General features: G+C 42.7%; 4 protein-coding genes and 1 pseudogene across 6 annotated transcripts; 4 read left to right on the forward strand and 1 right to left on the reverse strand.

Moving 5' to 3' along the window:
• Nucleotides 1-1347: 1347 nt before the first annotated feature.
• LOC135427046 (RNA/RNP complex-1-interacting phosphatase) lies at nucleotides 1348-16921 on the reverse strand. Of its 2 annotated transcripts, XM_064680466.1 has the most exons (7): nucleotides 16761-16915; nucleotides 16607-16682; nucleotides 16051-16173; nucleotides 15909-15988; nucleotides 15804-15850; nucleotides 13787-13894; nucleotides 12844-13710 (listed from the first exon to the last, which is right to left on the reverse strand). In XM_064680466.1, exons 1-7 carry the CDS (start codon nucleotides 16781-16783, stop codon nucleotides 12944-12946), a joined length of 1224 nt encoding a protein of 407 aa, XP_064536536.1. In that variant the 5' UTR covers nucleotides 16784-16915; the 3' UTR covers nucleotides 12844-12943. The 2 variants fall into 2 exon arrangements, with proteins under 2 accessions (XP_064536538.1, XP_064536536.1); XM_064680468.1 differs by lacking the exons at nucleotides 12844-13710; nucleotides 13787-13894 and adding an exon at nucleotides 1348-1834 and having other exon boundaries at nucleotides 16761-16921.
• LOC135427169 (endoplasmic reticulum metallopeptidase 1-like) lies at nucleotides 4469-7974 on the forward strand. The gene is made up of 10 exons (XM_064680618.1): nucleotides 4469-4489; nucleotides 4554-5233; nucleotides 5294-5378; nucleotides 5449-5569; nucleotides 5628-5782; nucleotides 5914-6363; nucleotides 6423-6788; nucleotides 6844-6990; nucleotides 7056-7553; nucleotides 7616-7974. The coding sequence occupies exons 1-10, from the start codon at nucleotides 4469-4471 to the stop codon at nucleotides 7775-7777; spliced, it is 2685 nt and encodes an 894-aa protein (XP_064536688.1). The 3' UTR covers nucleotides 7778-7974.
• On the forward strand, nucleotides 8610-12070 carry LOC135427094 (endoplasmic reticulum metallopeptidase 1-like; annotated as a pseudogene).
• An 86-nt stretch (nucleotides 16922-17007) lies between the features above and the next one.
• Nucleotides 17008-18484, forward strand: wal (electron transfer flavoprotein subunit alpha wal). 2 transcript variants are annotated; one of them, XM_064680470.1, is made up of 4 exons: nucleotides 17008-17083; nucleotides 17143-17207; nucleotides 17298-17438; nucleotides 17504-18484. In XM_064680470.1, exons 2-4 carry the CDS (start codon nucleotides 17166-17168, stop codon nucleotides 18311-18313), a joined length of 993 nt encoding a protein of 330 aa, XP_064536540.1. In that variant the 5' UTR covers nucleotides 17008-17083; nucleotides 17143-17165; the 3' UTR covers nucleotides 18314-18484. The 2 variants fall into 2 exon arrangements, with proteins under 2 accessions (XP_064536540.1, XP_064536539.1); XM_064680469.1 differs by having other exon boundaries at nucleotides 17067-17207.
• A 1453-nt stretch (nucleotides 18485-19937) lies between these two features.
• On the forward strand, nucleotides 19938-22321 carry Fmo-2 (Flavin-containing monooxygenase 2). Its single transcript, XM_064680549.1, has 6 exons — nucleotides 19938-20097; nucleotides 20168-20330; nucleotides 20407-20596; nucleotides 20751-20922; nucleotides 21467-22005; nucleotides 22073-22321. Exons 1-6 carry the CDS (start codon nucleotides 20049-20051, stop codon nucleotides 22241-22243), a joined length of 1284 nt encoding a protein of 427 aa, XP_064536619.1. The 5' UTR covers nucleotides 19938-20048; the 3' UTR covers nucleotides 22244-22321.
• Nucleotides 22322-22353: the final 32 nt, after the last annotated feature.

The raw sequence follows: 22353 nt of genomic DNA on the forward strand, positions 1-22353 counted from the left end.
AGTAAACATTTGTTTTTATTCTTGCAGCAGGGCGGCTTTTAATTAAGATTGTGTAATGCGATAAGTGGCAAGTGTTTCGCAAATCGATTCGAGGGCATGGGGCGGATCAAAACTCAATATAAATCCCGTATTTGTTGCGTTTGGTTGAGTTGCAGTTGTGGCAATCCCAACAGATGCTCGTATCTGACTTTCGCTTCTAAGGTATATGGTTATTCGTTAGGGTTGCAACAGGCTAGACATCTAATAGACATCTAATAAAGCTGAACTCTCCTCCCGTCTATTAGATTTTAAGCTTCCGTTTAATCAGGCTTCTGTATAATCTTTTTGATTAAGTATCGAACATTTGAGCTCAGAGATTTTATCCCTGAGTCGCTTACCTTCTGCAAATCCCAAGTTTCAAATAGCTGTATTTGGAAATTGCTTTGTAATTGTCTTATTTATAGAAATTCGCAGTTTTTAAAAGTATTCCCAATATCTAATTAAAAATTTCAGCTATCTTTAATGTCAATCTGGTATTTTTCAGATAAATTCTAATTTTTGCGAGTTCAAAATATTTTCGCTTTTTTTACAATCCTCACGGAGCCTAATTTTTTTATAGAGATAGTTCCAGTGCTGAATTTGGTACTTTTATTGGGGCCCTTCTGATTAATCCTACACATTGCAAACTTCTTTCTTTAACAAAATCTAAAAGAAATCGAAATTTCTAAAATAGCCCAAGTATCCCATTGTAGTTCCCTGTTTTTCCAAAACTTTCACTTAACAATTTTGGGCCCTCATTAACTTCTAATCTGTGGCTGACTGTGCTACATAATATCCTAACCCAGCAACTCAGCTTCAGCAAATGAACCCCTATTTCGCATTTGGTCAATTGTGAAGCGTTAGCCCTTTAAGTCCACCCAACTGTAAGCGAGATGACAAATTTAAACGTACACCTCAGCAATACCCTGCTCTCTGTGCCTACCATAACAATGGGGGGGATTATCTGGTGCGCTCAGCTGTGGCACGTTGAATGCAATGTCTGACCCTTTTATCAGGCAGACATGTGAGCCGTATGCATCGCATATCACATGCCCCAGGCTGGACACACACACACGGAAAGGGCAAGGGGCAACAATTGAAAGGCCTGCCCCAAAGGCAATTTTCTGATTCCACATTGCCGCATGATTGACTGCACGCTTTGTTGGCCCTCTGTCCATTTGGTATGGAATTGTTTGTGGTCTGCAATCGCAACTCGCAGCTAATTGCAGTTTGGCTGAGGTCTCTTTGAGTGTTTGGCTTGCTATAGAGCCTCTTTTTTTTTTGGGCGCTAGCCTGGCATTTGTGAATGCTCTTTAAATGCTATTTATTTAAATCGATGCACTCTGGCGACTCGCCTCTGAAGCCTGCTCCTATGAGGTGCAAATTTATGTGGCATGCCTAATTGCCGGCAGCGAACTTCAAAGTGGCCTCGCTTCGCTCTCCCCCAGCCCCACAATCTCCGGCTCCATCGAACGCAATTATCGCGCTCCAACTTATGCTAAGATAAATGACCATCGCACAGCCAGTGAAAATTGGCCACACTTTCCAGACGCTCAGCGCTTGGGCCATAAAGAAATAAAATATCATAAAAAATCGGGCAACCTGACAATTGGCAATTTTTGGTTGATTTTGCAATTTATGACGGCAACGAGCAGCGCGGCTTGTTTTGGCGGAGGCAAGCGGACTGTGTCATTGGCGGCATGACCAAAAGACCCATTTATGGGTTTTCTTTTTATGTTTTTTTTTTTCGGGAATTCCGGAACTACTGTGAAGTCCCAATCAATGCCAGATAGCATGTGTTTAAAGATGAAAAAGCCTGTGTGAAAAAATAGAAAGAATACTTGATAAAAAATTAACTATAATACTTAAAGTAGTACTCCATATATAACGCATTCTCAAAACACAATTAAAATATAGACGAAAAGGCATTTTGAAAATCGTCTGGAATATTATAATTGTCATTTCCTTCTGCACAGATATATTTAGAATTTATGCATTCATATTGTTCAAGCACTTTGGTTGATTAAGTGAATTTACAATTTGTTTTGGCACAATATGCATATACTATATTTCTTTAATCAGAAAATAATAAATCATTATTTCTTAGTTTTCAAAATTGGATTTATGATTGTGGTTTTGAGTGAAACATGCACGACAATTGTTAATAAGGAAAAAATTTCAAAGAAAAGGAACAACAAATAGCTAAGTAGATAAACTTAAACGAAGAAAGTTAATGGAAAGTTAGTCAGCCTAACCAAAAATTAAATTAAGGCATCACAAAGGAAATATGTATAGAAAGAACCATTAGACAAAGAAAAGATAATGAGAATAAAAATAATAAAAAAAGATAAATAACAAAAAAAAAAATAATAATAATATAATAATAAAATTTTGATATAATTACATAAAAACACTATATTATATTTTCGTTTCTCGAGCTCTTTCAAGTTCGTCCTCATAGGAACTTAATTACAATTTTAGTCACTACTCAAATCTCCTTTATGAACCCAAATTAAGAGTCTCCACACTTGAACATAGCTCTTAGCTGGGACCTTCGATTCGGAATGCTTTGGCAGTTGACTTTTGCCAGCCCGTTAACCTTATGGCAGACATCTTTGGGTCAGTCAGTTGCTAAATATAGCCCGGCACACAAACCAAACGAAATGCTATCCAATTAAGCGCAACAAACAACTTCACGCCACATGCCACATGCCACACGAGGCGTTTATCGGGGCAGTCCGATCAGATCCAACATCAACATCAACTCGATTGCATCGCCGCCGGTGTCTGCCACTGCCACTGCCACTGCCACTGCCACTGCCACTGCCACTGCTCCTGCCACTGCCGCTGCCACTGTCCATGCCCCCAGTCCAGCTTCTACACAGGGCCCATTGTAATGGCCAACGATTTGTCGCTGTCGCAGGACCTGTGCCCAACAACAACAACAACAACAACAACAAAGACAATTGGCGATCGTCCCGAGATAAGATCGGACTCCGATAAACGGCGACAGCAGCCACATTTATGCTAATAAGTTGACATTTGACCACCATGACGAAATAATGAAACGATCAGAGGCCGTCAATATGACAGGCCACAGTACAATGGGCACAATACACAAATGAGTTGCCAGTCGAGTTTTTAAAATATTTCTTTAATTCGATTTTTTTGTTTTGCATTCATATTTTGGCAATATTTTTTTTTGTAGTTTTCTCCCAAGTGTTACCTTCATTCAAATCAACTGGATCAGAGCTAAATATAAATTAAGTATCATGAAAAGTAAAAAAGAAAAGATTTTCTATATTTCTCCCTCTGAGGGGCTATTATATCATCGCTCAAGAACGGATCTCTTTCATACAAAAACCAATTTGTTTTAATGGATATCTTAACCAAACACTTTCATCTAGATCATAAAGATATCCGACATTATTAGTCAGTTTAAATATTCGCGACTATTTGCATTCTTCTTCTTTATCGGTTTAGCATCTTTAGGCAATATATATTTATTCGCTTGCACCGAATCAATTGGAATAAATTCATTTGCAGGACTCAAAACTAAAGTTTATTTCTTTATGTTATTCATCATTTTTATCGAGCATAATTTTTACGACTATTTGAATTTGCGCCAATCTTATCAAAGAGCAAACAAACTCTTTGGTTTTGGAAAAAATTTGGATTACAATATGAGCATAAAGACCCTCCATGGATACATAATCGCCTTCATATTGCGGCGATAAAGTTAACCCCAATATAACATACAACAACGATAACCTGCTATTTGATATATATTCCAAATTATATGCTACTTTTTTTCAGCAACAACAATATTATCAATAGCAATTATGATCTAGTGGGGAGTGCTCGACTTAAAGATGCATAGATCGGAGTAGCGAAGGGTTCTGAAAGAAAATGGTTCAATTTAACATTTAAATTGAATCCTACAGGACAGTTTATATTATTATCAAATATATTATTATATGATAAAAGGGAACATTTTCTTTAAAAAAGGGATTCTCATCTGTTAAAATTTTAACCTTATGCAAATCTTTTAAGAAACTTGTGCTGAATATTTCTAAATAATTATATAGAATTATTATTTCGTAAGAATTATCTATGATCCTTTTAGTTTAGATGTATTCTATTATTTCTTTTGAAAAATTAGCCCAAATGAGCCCTTGTGTATACCCATTATTTGTGAGCACAGGGTATACAAATTTGGATAGTCACCAAATTTCACACACGATTACGATCTGCCACGAGCTTCCATTGGAAGGCAATAAGCTAATGGGCGTAATAAATGTATGTATTTTAAATTGATTATTTATTGAAGCACCGACTTTATGATACCATTCCAGACTACTATAAATTGTTCAAACGTTTCTCCCGAACTGTGTAGTTTCACTTGTGAACCCGCGGAACTCACATCTGCAGAAAAACATAGCTATCGAGCATGAGCGATAAGGATAAACTTGTAAACACATTTAAAATTAATAATTCCGACAATTTTCTAATAATTTGTTGCACATCATTTGCAGATTTTGGAGGAGAATGGCGTCGGATTATCTAGGAAACTGGCCAGAAAGGATATCAACATAAGGCCACCCTGGTACCTGGGCCCTGGATTCCTGCTCTTCTGGGTCCTACTCTTCTTCGCAGTGGTCATACCGCTCTTCTATCGCCTGCCCACATCGCTGACCGTCGAGGATGACAATGCAGGCGAATTCATTGGAGATCGCGCCTATAACACGCTCAACAATCTGGTGAACATTGGACCCAAGGTGACGGGCAGCAATGCGAATGAGGTGGATGCAGTAGCTTATCTGCTAACTGAAATAGCTGATATCAAAAAAGAGTTCCTTGAGGATCTGTTCACCTTGGAGATTGACATACAGAAAACTACGGGCTCGCACATCTACTATGACATGCTTGAGATGTATCAAGGAGTACAGAATATTGTGGTCAAGCTGAGCACAAAGAACTCCGCAAGCGAGTCGTACCTTTTGGTCAACAGCCACTTCGATTCAGTGCCAAATTCTCCAGCAGCTGGCGACGATTGCTTCATGGTTGCCACCATGCTGGAGGTGCTGCGTGTGATGGCCACAACCAGACAACCCTTCGAGCATCCAGTCGCCTTTTTGTTCAACGGAGACGAGGAAATGGGCATGCAGGCCTCACACGGTTTCATAACGCAGCACAAATGGGCACCAAAATGCAAGTATGTATGGTATTAGTTCAAGTTAAAAGGAAGATTCCAATTCATGAACTGCATTCGCAGAGCTGTCGTCAATTTGGATGCCGCAGGCAGTGGTGGACGCGAGATTTTATTCCAAACTGGCCCCTCACACGCCTGGCTAGCCACTGTAAGACCTTGTCAACAACTGTTTGAACCGCTTGAACTCTCACAATCACACAATCCCAATCTTTTCACAGTATTACAAACAGAGTGCGAAACATCCTTTTGCCACCACCCTGGCTGAGGAAATCTTCCAAATGGGTCTTGTGCCGTCCGATTCGGACTATCGTATTTTCACACAATACGGCAATATTCCAGGTAAAGCACCTAATTGTTAACAAGAAAATGGTTATCAACAAAATGTTTTACTATACAGGTGTTGACATGGGCCAGGCCATCAATGGCTTTATATATCACACCAAATACGATCGTATCGATGTTATTCCTCGCGGCTCTATTCAAAACACGGGCGATAATCTTCTCAGTTTAGTGCGCAATTTGGCAAACGCAACCGAATTGCACGATACAGAGGTAAGCAAATAAAACCTTATCAACTTTATCATTGTTAGATATTAAGGACTATAAGAAATTAAAACTATTTATAAAATTTGACGATCGCTGTTGAATTTGAACCAGCGACCTCTCGCTTGTTAGACCCTTAGAATTATCAGTCAGTCAGGACAAACTTTTCGTATATATACACTAACTTTTGTATAATCCAACAACAGGCATATAAAAATGGCCAAGCTGTGTACTTTGACTTTTTGGGCCTATTTTTCGTCAACTACTCCGAGAAAACGGGCAAAACTTTGAACTACTGCGCAGCAGGTGCCACGCTCATCCTGGTTTTCATCTCGGTGTGGCGCATGTCAGCCGTTGCTCGCTTGTCCTCATGCGGTGTCTGGCAGCGTCTTATATTCCTAGTGATTCTACAGATTATAGCCTTCGTCTTAGCCCTGGGACTGCCCTTACTAGTAGCCTATATTTTCGACAGCTTTGGCTTATCGTTGACCTACTTCAGCTCTCCAGCGCTGCTGATCGGTTTGTACATATGCCCGGCGCTAATTGGTCTAGGTCTTCCAATCACCATCTACTATCAGTCGCAGCAGAACGTGAGTACATAAACTATTTTATTTGATTTAAGTGCCCACTTAATATTTACCATTACTAGAATAAATTACCTATCACATATCACCTGCAACTGGCTCTGCATAGCTGGGTCGTTGTTTTGGCTCTTCTGGCTATAGGAGGAACAGCCTATGGCGTGCGCTCCATCTATATTATCACAATTCTGATTATCTTCTATGGCATTTCCTTGGCCCTAAATCTTTTGACGACGTTCCACGATCGTGGCTACAGTTGGACTGGCCTGGTCATAGCTAGCCAGGTGATGCCTTTCCTGTACAGTAGCTACCTCTTCTACATATTCATTGTGGTGCTGACGCCCATGAATGGTCGGTCCGGTAGTGCTTCCAATCCGGACACAACTATTGCTGCTCTGGCAGCACTGGGCGCTGTGACTTCCTTTGGATTTTTGGTGAGTCTGCTTCAATTGTTTCCCCATTCAGCTGCATTATCGGATGTCTCTTTAGCTGCCTTTGACCAACATTTTCCGGCGACCCTGGTCGGTATTGCTCACCCTGTTGCTTGTCACGGGCGTTACGATATTCCTAGCCTGTGGCACTCAGATCGGTTTTCCCTATCGCCAGAGGACCAACAGTGCGCGAGTAGCTTATCAGGTACTTTGGGCAGCAACTGCGACGAGCTTTTGTTCTTAAAAACATATTTGTATTCTTTGTACCAGCACGTGCGCCGAATATTTTACGAGTACGACGGCAGCGTTAGCAAGGATGACTCCGGTTATTTGTTCAATTTCCAGGATAGGCGTCAAGCACAAGCGTTTCCCGGCGTGAATCTAACTGGCGCGATAAGCCAGACGTCCAATTGCGATACACACATGATGTGTGGGGTGCCTCTGTTCGACGAACGCTGGGTGGGCAATCGTATGCAGGGCATGTGGCTGCCACGTGAGGAGCCCATCGTGCCACCAAAACCAGCCAATCTGGAGCTGCTGAGCAAAACAGTGTTGAATGATACGAAAACTGTGCGCTTTGAATTCCGCTTGACGGGGCCGAACTATTTGAGTTTGTTTGTGCAAGCCTATGAGGATGATTATGTCACTGTGAGCGACTGGTCCTTCTCCCGGAGTTACCTGGAGCAGAAGCCAGCTCTTCCGCTGGCGTATCACATGTACATTACCTATGGAAGTAATTCAGCTCTCGAGTTTAGTCTGGATCTTACAGTAAGTAAATGATACAATTACTTTTGGGTCTTTGGTATGCTTAGTATATTTGCATTTTATAGAAACCGAATGGGGACTTCAATGTGCCGCTGTTCCAACTAGGCGTATCGTCGCACAATATTGGAAATAAGGGCGACGAGCATAGCGTGAAGTTCGCCTCAACATTCCCCTCGTATGCAGTCATAACCGATTGGCCTTCCCTATATCAAAGATATATATTCTAAATAATTTAACTCTAAGCGATTTCGAACATATAAAATGCAATAGTCTGGGTCTTGTGAACCTTCTTGGGGGTCGAGTAGAGTCGAACGGAAGAATCATGGGATGACTAAGACTACGTCATGATGGGGAATCACTCGTTACGTAAAAGCACTGCCGAAAGTTCCTAGTAGCCTATTATTATGCGATAATGTTTTAATCAATATGGTAATAAATACAAGAAGTCTACCACGCGATAAGCTAAGCAATCACTACGTAAATTTTTTTAAAAATTTCTTGGGGACTTGTGCAGCAGCTGGAATTATCCGTAGAGTGATGACTGATTAGACTGCAACAGACAGACATTGGCGAACCAAAATTAAATTTTCCAGATTAAAGCAGATTATATATATTTATGACAGCAGATTATGGCTTATTTTCAAGATCCTATGGCGTGTGTGTTCCATATCATCATGACCGGGGCCGTCGTTTTAAGCGTGCTTCTTTAATCATGGCTGTAAATTTGGCTAACGAGGGCAGTTGGAAATGTTGCGATTATTTGAGATGCGAGCTAGAATCTTATGTATTTTTACACAAGGTAAAACAATTTAGATATTAAGTATGAATAAATAATAATAATAATATAAAAATTATGCCATTTTTTTATTCAATTTAGTTTGATTTGTAGTCCTTGTCGGTTATTTCTTTTTATATATCACTTTTAGGTATTGAACCGCCCTCGTATTTATTGTTATCACTTTTATACTGAATCATTGGCGCTATAAAATTATATATTTTTAAAATTTTTGACCAGAAACCCCGATTTTATGACTATTCTTTTCCATGCTATAAAAGAGTGTTACATTTTGGTGGTTTTGCTAGTTGAGCAATTCGATACGCTGGGTTCAGTACGGAAAAAACCAAATAGTTAGCAAAATGAGCGATGAGGATAATCTGGTAAAGGCGTTAATAAACAACAAGTGATATAATTTTTGCTAAACGTGAAACCAACGCGCAGATATCGGAAGAAAATGGCGATGTGCTCTCCAAAAATCTGGCCAAAAGCGATATCAACGTAAAGGCAGCCTGGTACTTTGGCACTGGATTCCTGCTCTTCTGGGTCCTACTCTTCTTCGCAGTGGTCATACCCCTCTTCTATCGCCTGCCCACAGCGCTGACAATCGAGGATGACAAGAATGGCGAATTCATTGGAGATCGCGCCTATAACACGCTCAACAATCTGGTCAACATTGGCCCCAAGGTGGTGGGCAGCAATGCCAACGAGGTGGAGACTGTGCTCTTTTTGCTCAAAGAACTTGCGGAGATCAGGAAAGTTCTACGCCAGGACTATTTCACCATGGAGATAGACATTCAGCGTCCCTCGGGCGCACTTATATACAGCAACATGCTCAACATGTACCAGGGCGTACAGAATATAATTGTGAAATTGAGCTCGAAGAACTCGACAAGCGAGTCTTATCTGCTGGTGAATAGCCATTTCGATTCGCAGATAACTTCCCCGGCAGCGGGGGACGATGGCTTCATGGTCGCCACCATGCTGGAGGTGTTACGTGTGATGGCCACAACGGAGCAGCCCTTCGAGCATCCCGTCGTCTTCCTATTCAATGGAGCTGAGGAGACTGCATTGCAGGCATCCCATGGTTTTATTACGCAACACAAATGGGCACCAAATTGCAAGTATGTTGCGGGTTAGTTCACTTTTCAAGGAAATTTCCAATTCAAGAACTGCATTTACAGAGCTGTCGTCAATTTGGATGCTGCGGGCAGCGGTGGACGCGACATTCTGTTTCAAAGTGGACCCTCCCATCCGTGGCTCGTTGACGTAAGAACCTAAAGGGCATTCTTGAGTTAATGCATTGCCTTAAGACCTTTAACGTTCTTACAGTACTACAAGAAGAGCGCCAAGCACCCGTTTGCCACGACTTTGGGCGAGGAAGTGTTTCAGTCGGGCGTGATTCCGTCGGATACAGATTACGCTGCCTTTGTGCAATATGGCAATATACCAGGTATTACCAGGAATTAAGGCAATATCTTCTTAAACAGGTTTGACTGATTTCGTTGACTGTTTAGGCCTCGACATAGCCCAGGTGATCAATGGCTATATATATCACACCAAGTACGATCGCATTGATGTGATTCCTCGCGGCGCTATGCAAAATACGGGTGATAATATTCTCAGCCTAGTGCGCGCTTTGGCGAATGCAACCGAATTGCACGACACAGAGGTAACATTTTAGTTGATTATAATATGAACAGGACTTGGTATACTATTCACTTGAAATAGGCACATGAAGAAGGACACGCAGTTTTCTTTGACTTCCTGGGCCTGTTTTTCATCAGCTACTCGGACCAAACTGGCCAAATATTGAACTACTGTGCGGCTGGAACTATGCTCATCCTGGTTTTCATCTCTATGTGGCGCATGTCAGCCGTTTCTAGCCTGTCCTTTGCTCACGTACTGAAGCGTATTTTGATACTGCTGATTCTACAGATTCTGGCCCTGGGGCTAGGCCTGGCACTGCCTCTGCTAATCGCCTGTATCTTAGATAGCTTCGGCTCGTCCTTGACCTACTTCAGCTCGCTATCGCTTCTGATCGGCCTTTATGTTTGCCCTTCGCTTATCGGGCTGAGTCTTCCCATCACAATTTACTATCAGCTGAAAACGAAGGTGAGTGTAGACGTCGATTAGTTAAACTGCTCGAGGTAGCTAAACTTTATTCCTTCCAGAACAACTTGCCTTTCCCCCACCACCTGCAACTGGCTCTGCATAGTTGGGCCGTCGTTCTGGCTCTTTTGGCTTTGGGAGTGACCGCCTATGGCTTGCGTTCCGTCTATATTATCACAATTATGATTATCTTCTATGGCAGTTCCTTGACACTTAATCTATTGACGACGTTCCATGATCGTGGTTACAGTTGGACGGGCCTGGTAATGCTTAGCCAGGTGATGCCTTTCCTGTACAGTAGCTACCTCTTCTACCTCTTCCTCGTCGTGGTGATACCAATGAGTGGGCGTTCCGGCAGCTCCATGAATCCAGATCTATTTATCTCTGGCTTGGCTGCTTTGGGTGCGATTATGGCGTTTGGCTTCTTGGTAAGTCAGCTCCTATCTTCGCAACTTCTCCGATTAAAAGCTAATGGTCTGCACGCTTAGATGCCCCTGATCAACATGTTCCGTCGTCCATATCTAATAGTGCTCAGCATTCTGACAGTAACTGCGATTACTGTGATCCTCGCCACTGGCACTCAAATCGGATTTCCCTATCGTCCCAAGGCGAGCAGTGAGCGGGTGTCCTATCAGGTATTCACTGATCTTATGATTGGTCGATTTTAATCTAATGCATTCCATTTGCCAGCATGTGCGCAAAATCTTTTACGAGTACGATGGCACCATTAGCAAGGATGAGTCCGGTTATCTGTTCAGTTTCCAAGATCGACGCTAGGCGGCACCCATGACGATGCGCATGGCAGGTGCGGAAAACATGAGATCCGACTGTGACAAGCACATGATGTGCGGAGTACCCTTATACGATGAACGTTGGGTCGACAATCGCCTGGAGGGCGTATGGTTACCACGGGAGATACCCATTGAACCACCGGCTAAAACCCAACTGACGCTTTTAAGTAAAACCATACTGGAGAACAATACAACGGCTCGATTTGAATTCAAATTGGTGGGCCCGGATCATATGAGCTTGTTCATCCAGCCCTATGAAGATGACTTCGTGACCGTGAGCAACTGGTCCTTTGAGCACAGTTACCTTGAGGATCCCCCAGCCCATCCATTATCATACCATATCTACTTTACATATGGCATAGATAGCTCACCTTTGGAATTCTATCTGGACATTTCGGTAAGTTCGAATAGTTTACGTAATTGAACACGATGAGCATAGCTTTCTATTATAGAAACCCAATGGGGACTTCAACGTACCACTATTCCAATTAGGCGTATCGGGTCATTATATAGAAAGCAAAGGAGATGCCCTCAGTGTGGAGTTCGCAGAATCATTTCCAGACTATGCAGTGCTTGTCGATTGGCCCTCGTCATATGATAGATACATTTTCTAGTACCGTAAATGAAGCACTAAGAACCAATTAAGCAGCCATTAAATGATATAAGTGCTGCGGGCGATTAGCTGTATTCAATATATGTATATCAAATTAAACAGCTACCCATTCGAGCAGCTCAATTCCTGAGCATAGGCACCGGAACATTAAGAATATGGCCATGGCGAGCCCTTAGTTTGTTTTGAATTTAGTGCACACAACGGGTAATATCGGACAGAAAAATAAATAACAAATCCCAACAAGACTTATCAATAACAAATGTGCAATTTCTCGGCTCAAGAACTCGGCGCTTTATTAACACAATATATTTGAATTTTTTTTTTTGGTTTGAAGATAAATTTTAACATGAAGTTAAAAGGCATTTACTTGGCTTAATTTAATCGTGTGGCAACGCCGCATCGACGCCATATGTGCAATGCACTAAAAGATGGCAGCACTGACAATTCTGAGAATATATTTAACATTTTGATAACTGGATGATAACTGAGGCAAGGAAAATCAAGTTTGACAGCCGGTTAAACCGGTTGCCAGATGTAAGCAAAGCCAGTGCAGCTGTGCCATGAATTTTGAGCGCACAAATCAACTGTGGCGCCCACTGTGCGCCACTTAACGTCGACGACAATTGGACACACATAACGACACACTGGCTCATATATGTATACGTACGCATGTCTACTGACGCATCTGTATAGATTTTTGACATTTGTTTGACACAGAAGCCGCTTGCCGCCGGCGACGCACTAATTTCCAGGAATTTCACGCCACTCTTCGCTTTACGCTTATCTCGCGACTCTCGTCTGGGATGCAAAAGGCATATGGTATATGCAAATTTTCGAATGTATCTTCACACGATCTACTGCGATCTGCCGCTTGTTAACTGCTGCACAGATTGAGCCGGCACCCGCGGCTTTTGGCTATGTTGAAAATGAATTTTAATTGTTGTTGCCACGGAAACACGGCCGTGGCGGGGGGTTGCCTAATGGACAATAATTTACAACAAATTGGCCAACAGAGGACTGGAATTTATTACGAAACGAAAAAGTACAGAATCAGGCAGGACCAATTACTGAACGTTAAATCATAAATAGCCGACAATCAAAGCTATTCCTGCTCAGTCAAATATTGATTGCGTTTGGAGTTTGGTCTACTATCCTGTCGCTTATAGTTGTTGCCTCTGCTGTAGTTATTGTAGTTGTTGTTTCTACTGTAGTTGTTGTTTCTACTGTAGTTGTTGTTGCTGTTGTTGTTGTAGCTGCTGTTTCTACTGTAGTTGTTATAGTTGTCGCTTCTGCTGCTGCCGCTACTGTGGTAGTTGCTGTTGTTGCTGCTGTTGTTATTGTTGTACCTGCGGTAATTGTTGTAGCTGCTGGTGCTGCTTCTGCCATAACTTTGATCCTCCACATGGCGATGGCGACTGTTCTGCCTGGGCTGCCAATTGCTTTGCTCCCGATAGCGTCCATTGTCTGCCGCCTGATAATCGTTGTTTCGTATTTGCTTATGAGCCGTCTCCTCGCTGTGGGCCTGCTGACGCCAACGCTGCGGCTGCCGATGCTGCTGCTGCTGCCAGCCATTATCCTGGCCATCATTTCTGGTATTGCGCCATTGCTGGCTTTGCGGCTGCTGCTGCTGCGGCTGCCGCTGTTGCCAACCATTCTGATCCTGTTGACGATTACGCCAATTGTCAGATCTGTCATCGTAGCGCCTCTCAATGCGAGTCTCATGCTGCTCATCCCGTGGCCTGTGCTTACCCCCTCTGTGGCTGCTGCTCTCACTCTGCTGCCTGGTCCGATCTGGTGTGGAATCCAGATGCCGTAACGACTTTGTGTAGTTTTCACGCTCAATTTTGTGGCCACGCGCATCGGCAAAAGCTGCAAGTCGAAATGGGATTATTAGCAGCTGTTTGTTTTGGCTTGGTTGAAGCTTTCTTTTCATTGATTTACGCACTCTGTATGGCCAATTTGGGCGACATATTCATCTTGGTGATCATAAAGTAGCAGATCAGATAGCCGGTACGATTTACGCCGTGTGTGCAGTGCACGCCAATGAGTTTGTCTGTAAAGTGGAGTATTTGGAGAGTTCCTCTTGTCTATTGTAATTATTTTTATTTAAATGACAAGCAACATGTTCTGTCAGTTGGAAATTCTACATTAAATTCATGCAATGCTTAGAAGGGTTGTCACGTTTCTTGTTTCGGGCTCGGTTACTGTTTAGGGCAGAGAAAGCATTTAGCTGCCACTGGCAGCTTCATGTCGCCACAAATTGCTACAAATTTCATTTCAAAGCCAGCCACAGGAATGCGCCGCGCCTCGCCTCGCCTCGCCTCGCCCACGCCGTGTGGCCAAACCGGCTGCGTCTCTGCGTATCTCTGACTGGGTTTTCAGGGAGAGGGGTACAAGGAGCCATTGGTATAAAAGCAGAAGCGGCGACCTGGGCTAAATCTAGAAAACAGCGCGCGCAATGCCAATATGCACAACATTGGCAATAAATTTCATACAAGCAACAACAAAAAAAAACCATGTCGGTCATGCGGGGGGGTGCAGCAAAAAGTCGTTTTGTGGTGGTGCGCTATGCGGGTGCTATGGCTGCGGCCAGTCGAAACTGCCAGTGGTACGTCATGTTTTTGGTTGCATTTAAGCCAACTTGCAACAAGAGCAATGCCACAGCATCCTTGTGTCGCAATCTGGGGCACAATGGGCAGTATGATTACCCACTCAATGAATTTCATATTTATCAGCACTCCAGACAGCCAGGCAATTACGAACAATGCTGTCTGGCTAAACCATAATAAAGTTAAGCACTTAAAGGATAGACTATTTTGTTGTCATAGCAACATGCATTAAGCTGGCAGACTATGCATATCACACGCCTAATTACCAGTATTTTTCACACATGCATTTACTGAACAATATTTTGATTGCTATCAGTATGGCAACACTGGCGGCTCATAACTAAAGCTATTTGAGAACAGCGAGTTGTTTGCCCCACTGTCAAACGAATGAGCCTGCAACTTTTATGGGCCCATGGACAAGTGCCGACCACCTTGAATTTTTCTCATATACTTTTTGATTTCTTGCCCTGTGAACAGCGCGCGTTTTATTTACTTGGCAGTTGTAACTTGCAGAGCAGACAGTGGGATTTTTATTATTGGGTTTTTTTTTGGGCATACCATTCGTAATGTAATCTGTTAACATAAGACAAACAACCCTGACTATCGACCATTTCGCTGGTTGGCAACGCGAGACTTCCCATATCGTTTAAAATATTATTTTTTTTTATTTTAATCATTAAAACTAGACTTATAGCCCGTTTATTGTAGGAGCGAAATTCGGCATCTCCCCCAATTTACATGCTTACTGATAGCCTCCGTTAAAGCGCGCGCCAGGCCTAATTCAGCCTACACAATTTGCATATATGCATATTTTCTAATCACAGTTAAATAGTTGCTGCCAGTTTTAGAGTTCAAGAAGACTCCTATTGACCTGTTCAAAACGGAGTATTGCGCAGTCAGTTGCACCCGACTGTAAAGATCCCGCTAGATATTTTTGTACGCTCATGACTAGCTTCCCATAAGTGATTTGTTTGCCTGCCACTTGGAAATGAGACTGGGAACCGACTCTAACAGACGCCCACTTCTATGCGCCAGTTAAAGGTTAAATATAAATACTCTTTCTTTTTTTGGTCACTTGCCACATTTCTATTTGGCTGCAAGGTATGTTTATTGTGCGCTTGGCAGCTGATAGGCATCTAGAGGCTGTGCTGCCTCCACATGCCTCCACATGGTAATTGCATGTTACACGTGGACGGCGACTCGCTTTTGATATACATGATTTCATTGCATATTTCGAGCTCTAATTGTGTTGACAGATATGCATCTGCATAGTTGATGTGGGGGAAAGCGTTCCCACGGCACAGTGAGCAGCGCCAGTGAGTGGGCGTTGTGGTTAACAATTTATGCACTTACCATTATCCGGATTTGCCTCCAGAAAGCTAGTCACATACTGGCAAAATCTGCAATTAAAGAAAGGTTTATTAGCTGAAAGCAGTCGGGGATTAACAATGAACGCACCTTTGTGCCAGCTCCCTGGGCGGCGTCTGATGGCCAGGTATCATGAGCTTTTGATGCGCCACATTTTGATCCGTGAAGGTCTGCAAGGGAGGGCATTAATTAAATGAGCTTAGCGACACAGTGGAACAGCATTTGCACTTGCCTGGGGACTGTAGTAGCGATTGGTGTTGGTCAAGTCAACGATCAGGCCCAAATTTGGCACAGACTCCAGCAACGAGTGTGGCGCCAGACGCAGCTGCTCATCATCGATGCCCTCATTGATATTCTGTGAAAAAGGCAAATATGAGACATATAGAGAAAACATGCTGAAATTGCTCAATTTATGCAACGGCCGGCGGCGGTACAATTAATAAGCTGCCAAGGAGCAACTCCACGGCGTCAGTTAATTAAGCCAAAACAATTTAATTTAATATTCATGCGGCTGCGTGGGGTCCTTCTGCAGCGCCTGCTGTTGCCGCTGCTGCTTCTGCTGCTCTGTGTGGAACGACATGTACCACTTGCCACTTTTATGCATAATTGCAATACACACAAAATTCGTTCCCTTTTGTTATTTATTTTTAGAGGGGCCCCTTGGCCGGTGGTCCACATTTCAACATCAATCAATTCGCAGGCGGCAGCTGTATCTGGCGCTGCTGCTGCTTCTGGTTCTGCTCCTGCTAACCGGTTATTGGGGTCAGGAAGGGGGCGGCTGCACTCACCTCACCCAGCGGCACTTTGAATGCTATAAAGCGTGTACCCGCAATCCGCTCGCCAATAGGCCGATAATTAAGCCAGCTGCAAACAGAATAACAACCAAAACAATGCCACGCTTAGTTGTAAGTATTGAAATTGCACCGAAGCCAACAAACCTACCGATCGGGTATTGATTTACCCATTTTTTGCAATGTTTATGATACAGTTGAACAGCTAAACTTGTTAAATATAACTATTCATAGCCAAAAAATTTATACACACATCCAGAATTTTTACCGCGTGCTATATACAAAATACAAATGTATACATATACACATGCACACAACTTGCATATGTCGAGCATCTGATTTGGCGTTGCCATGTTGCTGGATTTAAGTGCCAGCATCGCTGTTAACTAACAGCAGCTAAATGTGCTAAATATTGCCAAGCGTGAACAGCTGACAAAACGACTTTTGGACTTTCTGCGATTGATACTGTGGCAGGTACTCTTAAATTCAATTAACATTAATTGTTTATAATAACATCGTTTTTCTTATAAAAGTTCAAGCCTTAAAAGTACACAACATGTTTGCGAACAACACCCGCAGTCTAGTGCGCAGCAGCTTTGTATGTATCTAAATTGAATTGCCAAAATAAAATGAGGCACGATCACCCAAAATTTAATTACATATTAAATAATCAATTTGCGTTTTACAGCTGCAGCGCTGCAAGAGCACATTGGTCGTGGCGGAGCACAACAATGAGACACTTAATCCACTCACACTGAACACCATTACGGCGGCCAAGAAGATCGGCGGTGACGTCACAGTTCTGGTAGCAGGCACAAAATGTGGACCCGTAAGTTGTGTTATTGTTGTTGTTAATTTTGTTGCATAATCATGCGATTTTGACATTGATTTTAGGCCTCGGAAGCTGTCGCGAAGGTTGAGGGCGTTACCAAAGTTTTGGTCGCTGAAAATGCCGCCTTCAAGGGCTTCACCGCCGAATCCCTGACCCCATTGGTCCTCGCCGCCCAGTCGCAGTTCAAGTTCACGCACATTTTGGCTGGCGCCTCGGCGTTTGGCAAGAATGTGCTGCCACGTATCGCCGCCAAGCTGGACGTATCGCCCATTTCCGAGATTATCGATGTCAAGTCGGAAGACACATTTGTGCGCACCATTTATGCAGGCAATGCGATACTTACATTCAAATCCAAGGATGCCGTCAAGGTGATTACAGTTCGTGGTACGAGCTTCCCACCAGCTGCCACTAGCGGCGGCAATGGTGCCGTGGAACAAGCGCCAGCCGGCGACTATGCCAGCAGCCTGACCGAATTTGTGTCCCAGGAACTCACCAAGTCGGATCGCCCTGAGCTGGCGGGTGCCAAGGTTATTATCTCTGGCGGACGTGGACTTAAGTCCGGTGACAATTTCAAGCTGCTCTACGATCTGGCTGACAAGTTTGGCGCTGCTGTCGGCGCCTCACGTGCCGCTGTCGACGCTGGCTTTGTGCCCAACGATCTGCAAATTGGCCAGACGGGCAAAATTGTGGCGCCCGATCTATACATAGCTGTGGGCATTTCCGGTGCCATTCAGCACTTGGCCGGCATGAAGGATTCCAAAACGATTGTGGCCATCAACAAGGACCCCGAGGCGCCCATTTTCCAGGTGGCCGATATTGGTCTAGTGGCGGATCTGTTCAAGGCTGTGCCCGAGCTAACTGGCAAATTGTAAAGAATGTGTAGTTGTATAAAGCTAATTGATTCTATCAAATTTAAGATTTGAATTGTGCATTTATTTGAGATTAGTGTCTACGCAACTGTCCGCCCGTCGCTTTCCGGCTGTGCGCTATCATAAATGTTTACTTTTCCTTTTTTGTAATAAAAACTAAGCTGAACGTCCGAATATTTTTTGTTGTTTTTTGTTGCGTGTTGTGTCTGCGCTTAGAAAGTAAACGCTCTTATCATTTCGACAGATTGTGCAACTAATATGTCGCGTGTTATTCTAGAAGATCATTATGACGTGTTATCAGCAAATACTTATGTTAATTAGCGGAAATATGCTGTGAGAAGCATATGTTAACAGTGGTCAGGGCTGTTATGTTTTGTGACGACAGAAACTGTAAATGTAACCGCAAACTGGAAATGTGAAAGCGACAGACAAAATTTGCAACGATTTACGGCATATAAACACTTCAGGCCTTATCTGTGTCTGGGATATTTTTGAGAGCATGCCATATACTACTAGACTGCCGCCATATCTACGGTATGCATAACACTAGCAGCCGAGTCTAATCCATTATTCTTATCATTGCAATTAATTTAGTTTCTACCGCCTATCGGATGTCATTCCTTCATGATTTGATGTCTGTCAACAACAATCAAATATTTAATTATTCCCCACACATTTGTTTAATTAAATCCCATTGAGCTTTCCGAGTTAGCACCTTAACATTACGCATGCGGACTTTTAAGCGGCTAGTAAATATGGGTGTTTGAATGTAAACACAGATGCAACAGATTTTTTCTACATATAGTAAATTTCTTATTTGAGGCGTTCATAATTTCCAGCTGATAATTGTACAATAAAGTATGCTAATAAACTGAAATGACACAATGACTTTGTGCCTGCGATTCAGTGAAACAAGAAAATCTTTCCAGCGAAAGGAAAAATTGAAAGCTGCGATCACGAGTGAGTGCCAGAGAAAGAGAGAGAAAATAGAGCACTTGCTATAAGCTTATCAAACAGCAGAGGGCAAGTAAATAAGGAACTGAATCAACTGCAACTGAATTGAGCAGCAGCGCTCAATGCATATTTTGTTGTGTGACAGCACTTTCATTCACGCCGACGCCGACGCCAACGCCAACGCCGACGCAGACGTTGACGTGAACGACTCTGTTATGTGATTGAGCGTCAAGTATTTACAGCAGGGAGATTCTGTTGAGTCGACTTGGTAATGCGCTGCGATTTATTTTAAAGCTAAAAGATTTTATAAATAATTTAAAAATGAAAATAATATTAAAAAATAATAATAATGAATTATAAAATATTAATAGAGAAGCCGCGCAATATATTAAATAAGATCTCATCTAGTTGAATAAGTTATAATAAATAAATAAAATTAAACAGCAAATGGCTGGGTTCAGATATCTAGCTTCATATTCTTTGAATAATATTAAATTTCTAGAGTAAAATATAATTTGTATATAGCATAGATTTCAGACTGAGACTCTCGCATGCTTGTTGCAAACGCAATCTGTTAACTAAGCATGCCCACAGAACAGGTCGCACGGTATCGCCTAGCGACATATGCTCGGGTCTGTGAACGCTGGAACAAATGTAAGCGCTGGCCGGCTGAGCTAGTCACTTATCACTCGGCGAGCTGGAGAGACACATTGGGCAAGACTCTCGAAGCTACGTGCAACAGTTTCAACTGCAGTGAAGAGAAATAAATCCGTAAAGAAATAAAATGTACAAGACGCCAATGCACGAGCTGCGTCGCGTGTGCGTCATTGGAGGTATGGAATTGAATGCTAAAAGAACTTTATGAATGTTGAGAAACTTGTGGAAACTATTTTGGTATTTTAGCCGGCACAGCGGGATTGAGCGCCCTGAAGAATGCACTCGAGGAGGGTCTGGAAGCGGTAGCCTACGAGCAGGACTCCGAAATCGGTGGCACTTGGGTGTTCTCGGAGGAGATGCCCAAGGATGAGAACGACGAGGTGCACAGCAGCATGTACGAGGGCTTGCGGTAGGTTTAAACAAGCAGAAAATCATACATACTATAGACTATATACAATACTAAACTATATGAAACCTGGGTGCAGCACTAATTTACCCAAGGAAGTGATGGGCTATCCGGACTACCCATATCCCGCGGAGATTGAAGAGTCTTTTATCACATCGCAGCAGGTTCTGGAATTTCTCCGCTCCTATGCCGATCATTTCAAGCTCCGGCCGCACATCAAACTGCAGCACGAGGTCATGAGGGTGCGTCCCCGTTTACACGATTGGGAGGTGAGTGCTGACGTCTGATACAATCAGCCTTTCATCATGCATTATTCCGAATTAATTATGCAATAATAATTGAATATATTGTTTTTGTTTACATTGCACGATCTTGCCCGGCGATTAAATGCACTTCCCTACAACCTTATTTGAATTGATAAAGGTCTATGTGCGGGATCACATCAACGACACTTGCGAAACGGTCTATTTTGATTTCATCTATGTCTGCAATGGCCACTACACGGAACCGGATATGCCTACAATCGAGGGCATGGATCTGTTCGAGGGTCGGCAAATTCACAGCCATCTATATCGCAAGGCTGAGAAGTTTAAGGGTGAGCTCAAGCGCAGATAACAAATAAATTCAAATCAATTTTCTCTAATAGTTATAAGTTAAGATAAGATTCGATTCCCGTCCTACGCCTGCCAACAGCAACTTCTGTATTTGCTCCATATATTTTTTCCCCCGCTTGATACAAACTATCAGTCGCAAAAACTTTTAGCCTAGTTACAGACGGAATTTCGTTTTCATATTATAAATAATTGAGTCTTATCAAGCACTCAAGATGTTTCGGCTCCGGGTGCTTATTGTCTGACATAATCACAAAATAGTTTTAACTTGTTTCCATACTCAAATTAACTGATAAACTAAAAAGCACTTCAGCACAAAACTTTTCCAGGTTTTATATAGAACAGCGTCTGGGCTAAACACAATGCGTATTATCTGCACGTATTTTGATAAATGATTGTGCAAGGTCTTTGCAAATGAAACATATGTATGTCTCATGGTGAATCAGCTGACCTTTAGGATAAATAAAATATCGTGCTATTTTTATACATATTATATTTTTGAATATTAATCGATGCTTGTTTCGGCAGATGAAAAGGTTTTGGTCATTGGCGCCGGTCCCAGTGGCATGGACATCACGAATCACATTCGCAAGGAGGCCAAGCATGTGTATCTGAGCCATCATCTGACGACCACGCCGAACACCGCTTTTATGGGCAATGTGACACAAAAGCCGGATGTGGAGCGGTTCACCAAAGACGGTGCCATCTTCAAGGATGGCAGTCGGGAAACGTTTGAGCATGTGGTCCATTGCACCGGCTACCAGTACAGTTTTCCGTGCCTGAGCACCGATGTGGGTGTGCAGGTGATCGATAACTTTGTGCAGCCACTGTGGAAGCACTGCATCAACATTAACAATCCGACCATGTCGTTCATTGGACTGCCCTTCAATGTGATACCCACGCACATATTCGACATGCAGGTCCGATTCACCCTCAAGTTCTACACGGGCAAGCGGGAGCTGCCCACACGGGAGCAGATGATTGCCGACTTGGAGAAGGAGCAGGGCGAGCGCTGGGAATGCGGTTTCGCCAATCGCAAGAAGGCCCATCAAATGGGCGAGCGCCAGGTGGGCATTGCTTACATGTTATTGAAGTGCCGCTTATGATAATTTATTTATTATATATTTAATATAGTTTGACTATTACAATGAGCTGGCGAATATGACGGGCATTGAAAATATAAAGCCCGTTATTCTGAAGTTGATGAAGGATTGCGGCAAGAAATATATATTTGAATTGGATACCTACCGCAATTATCGCTACAAGGTCATAGATAATGAAAATTTCGGCAAATACCCGCTGTGATGGCATTCAGATTTATATGTATTTTATGTTTATTATGTAGTTTTTGTTGCGCTTAATTATACAAATTGTGAAAATAAATTTACCAATTCTAAACAAAACACAAAACCGAT

Source organism: Drosophila montana, unplaced genomic scaffold, assembly GCF_035044405.1.
Source record: "Drosophila montana isolate Dmon_TW-CO22-7 unplaced genomic scaffold, ASM3504440v1 contig_2127_1, whole genome shotgun sequence".
Lineage (NCBI taxonomy): Eukaryota > Metazoa > Arthropoda > Insecta > Diptera > Drosophilidae > Drosophila > Drosophila montana.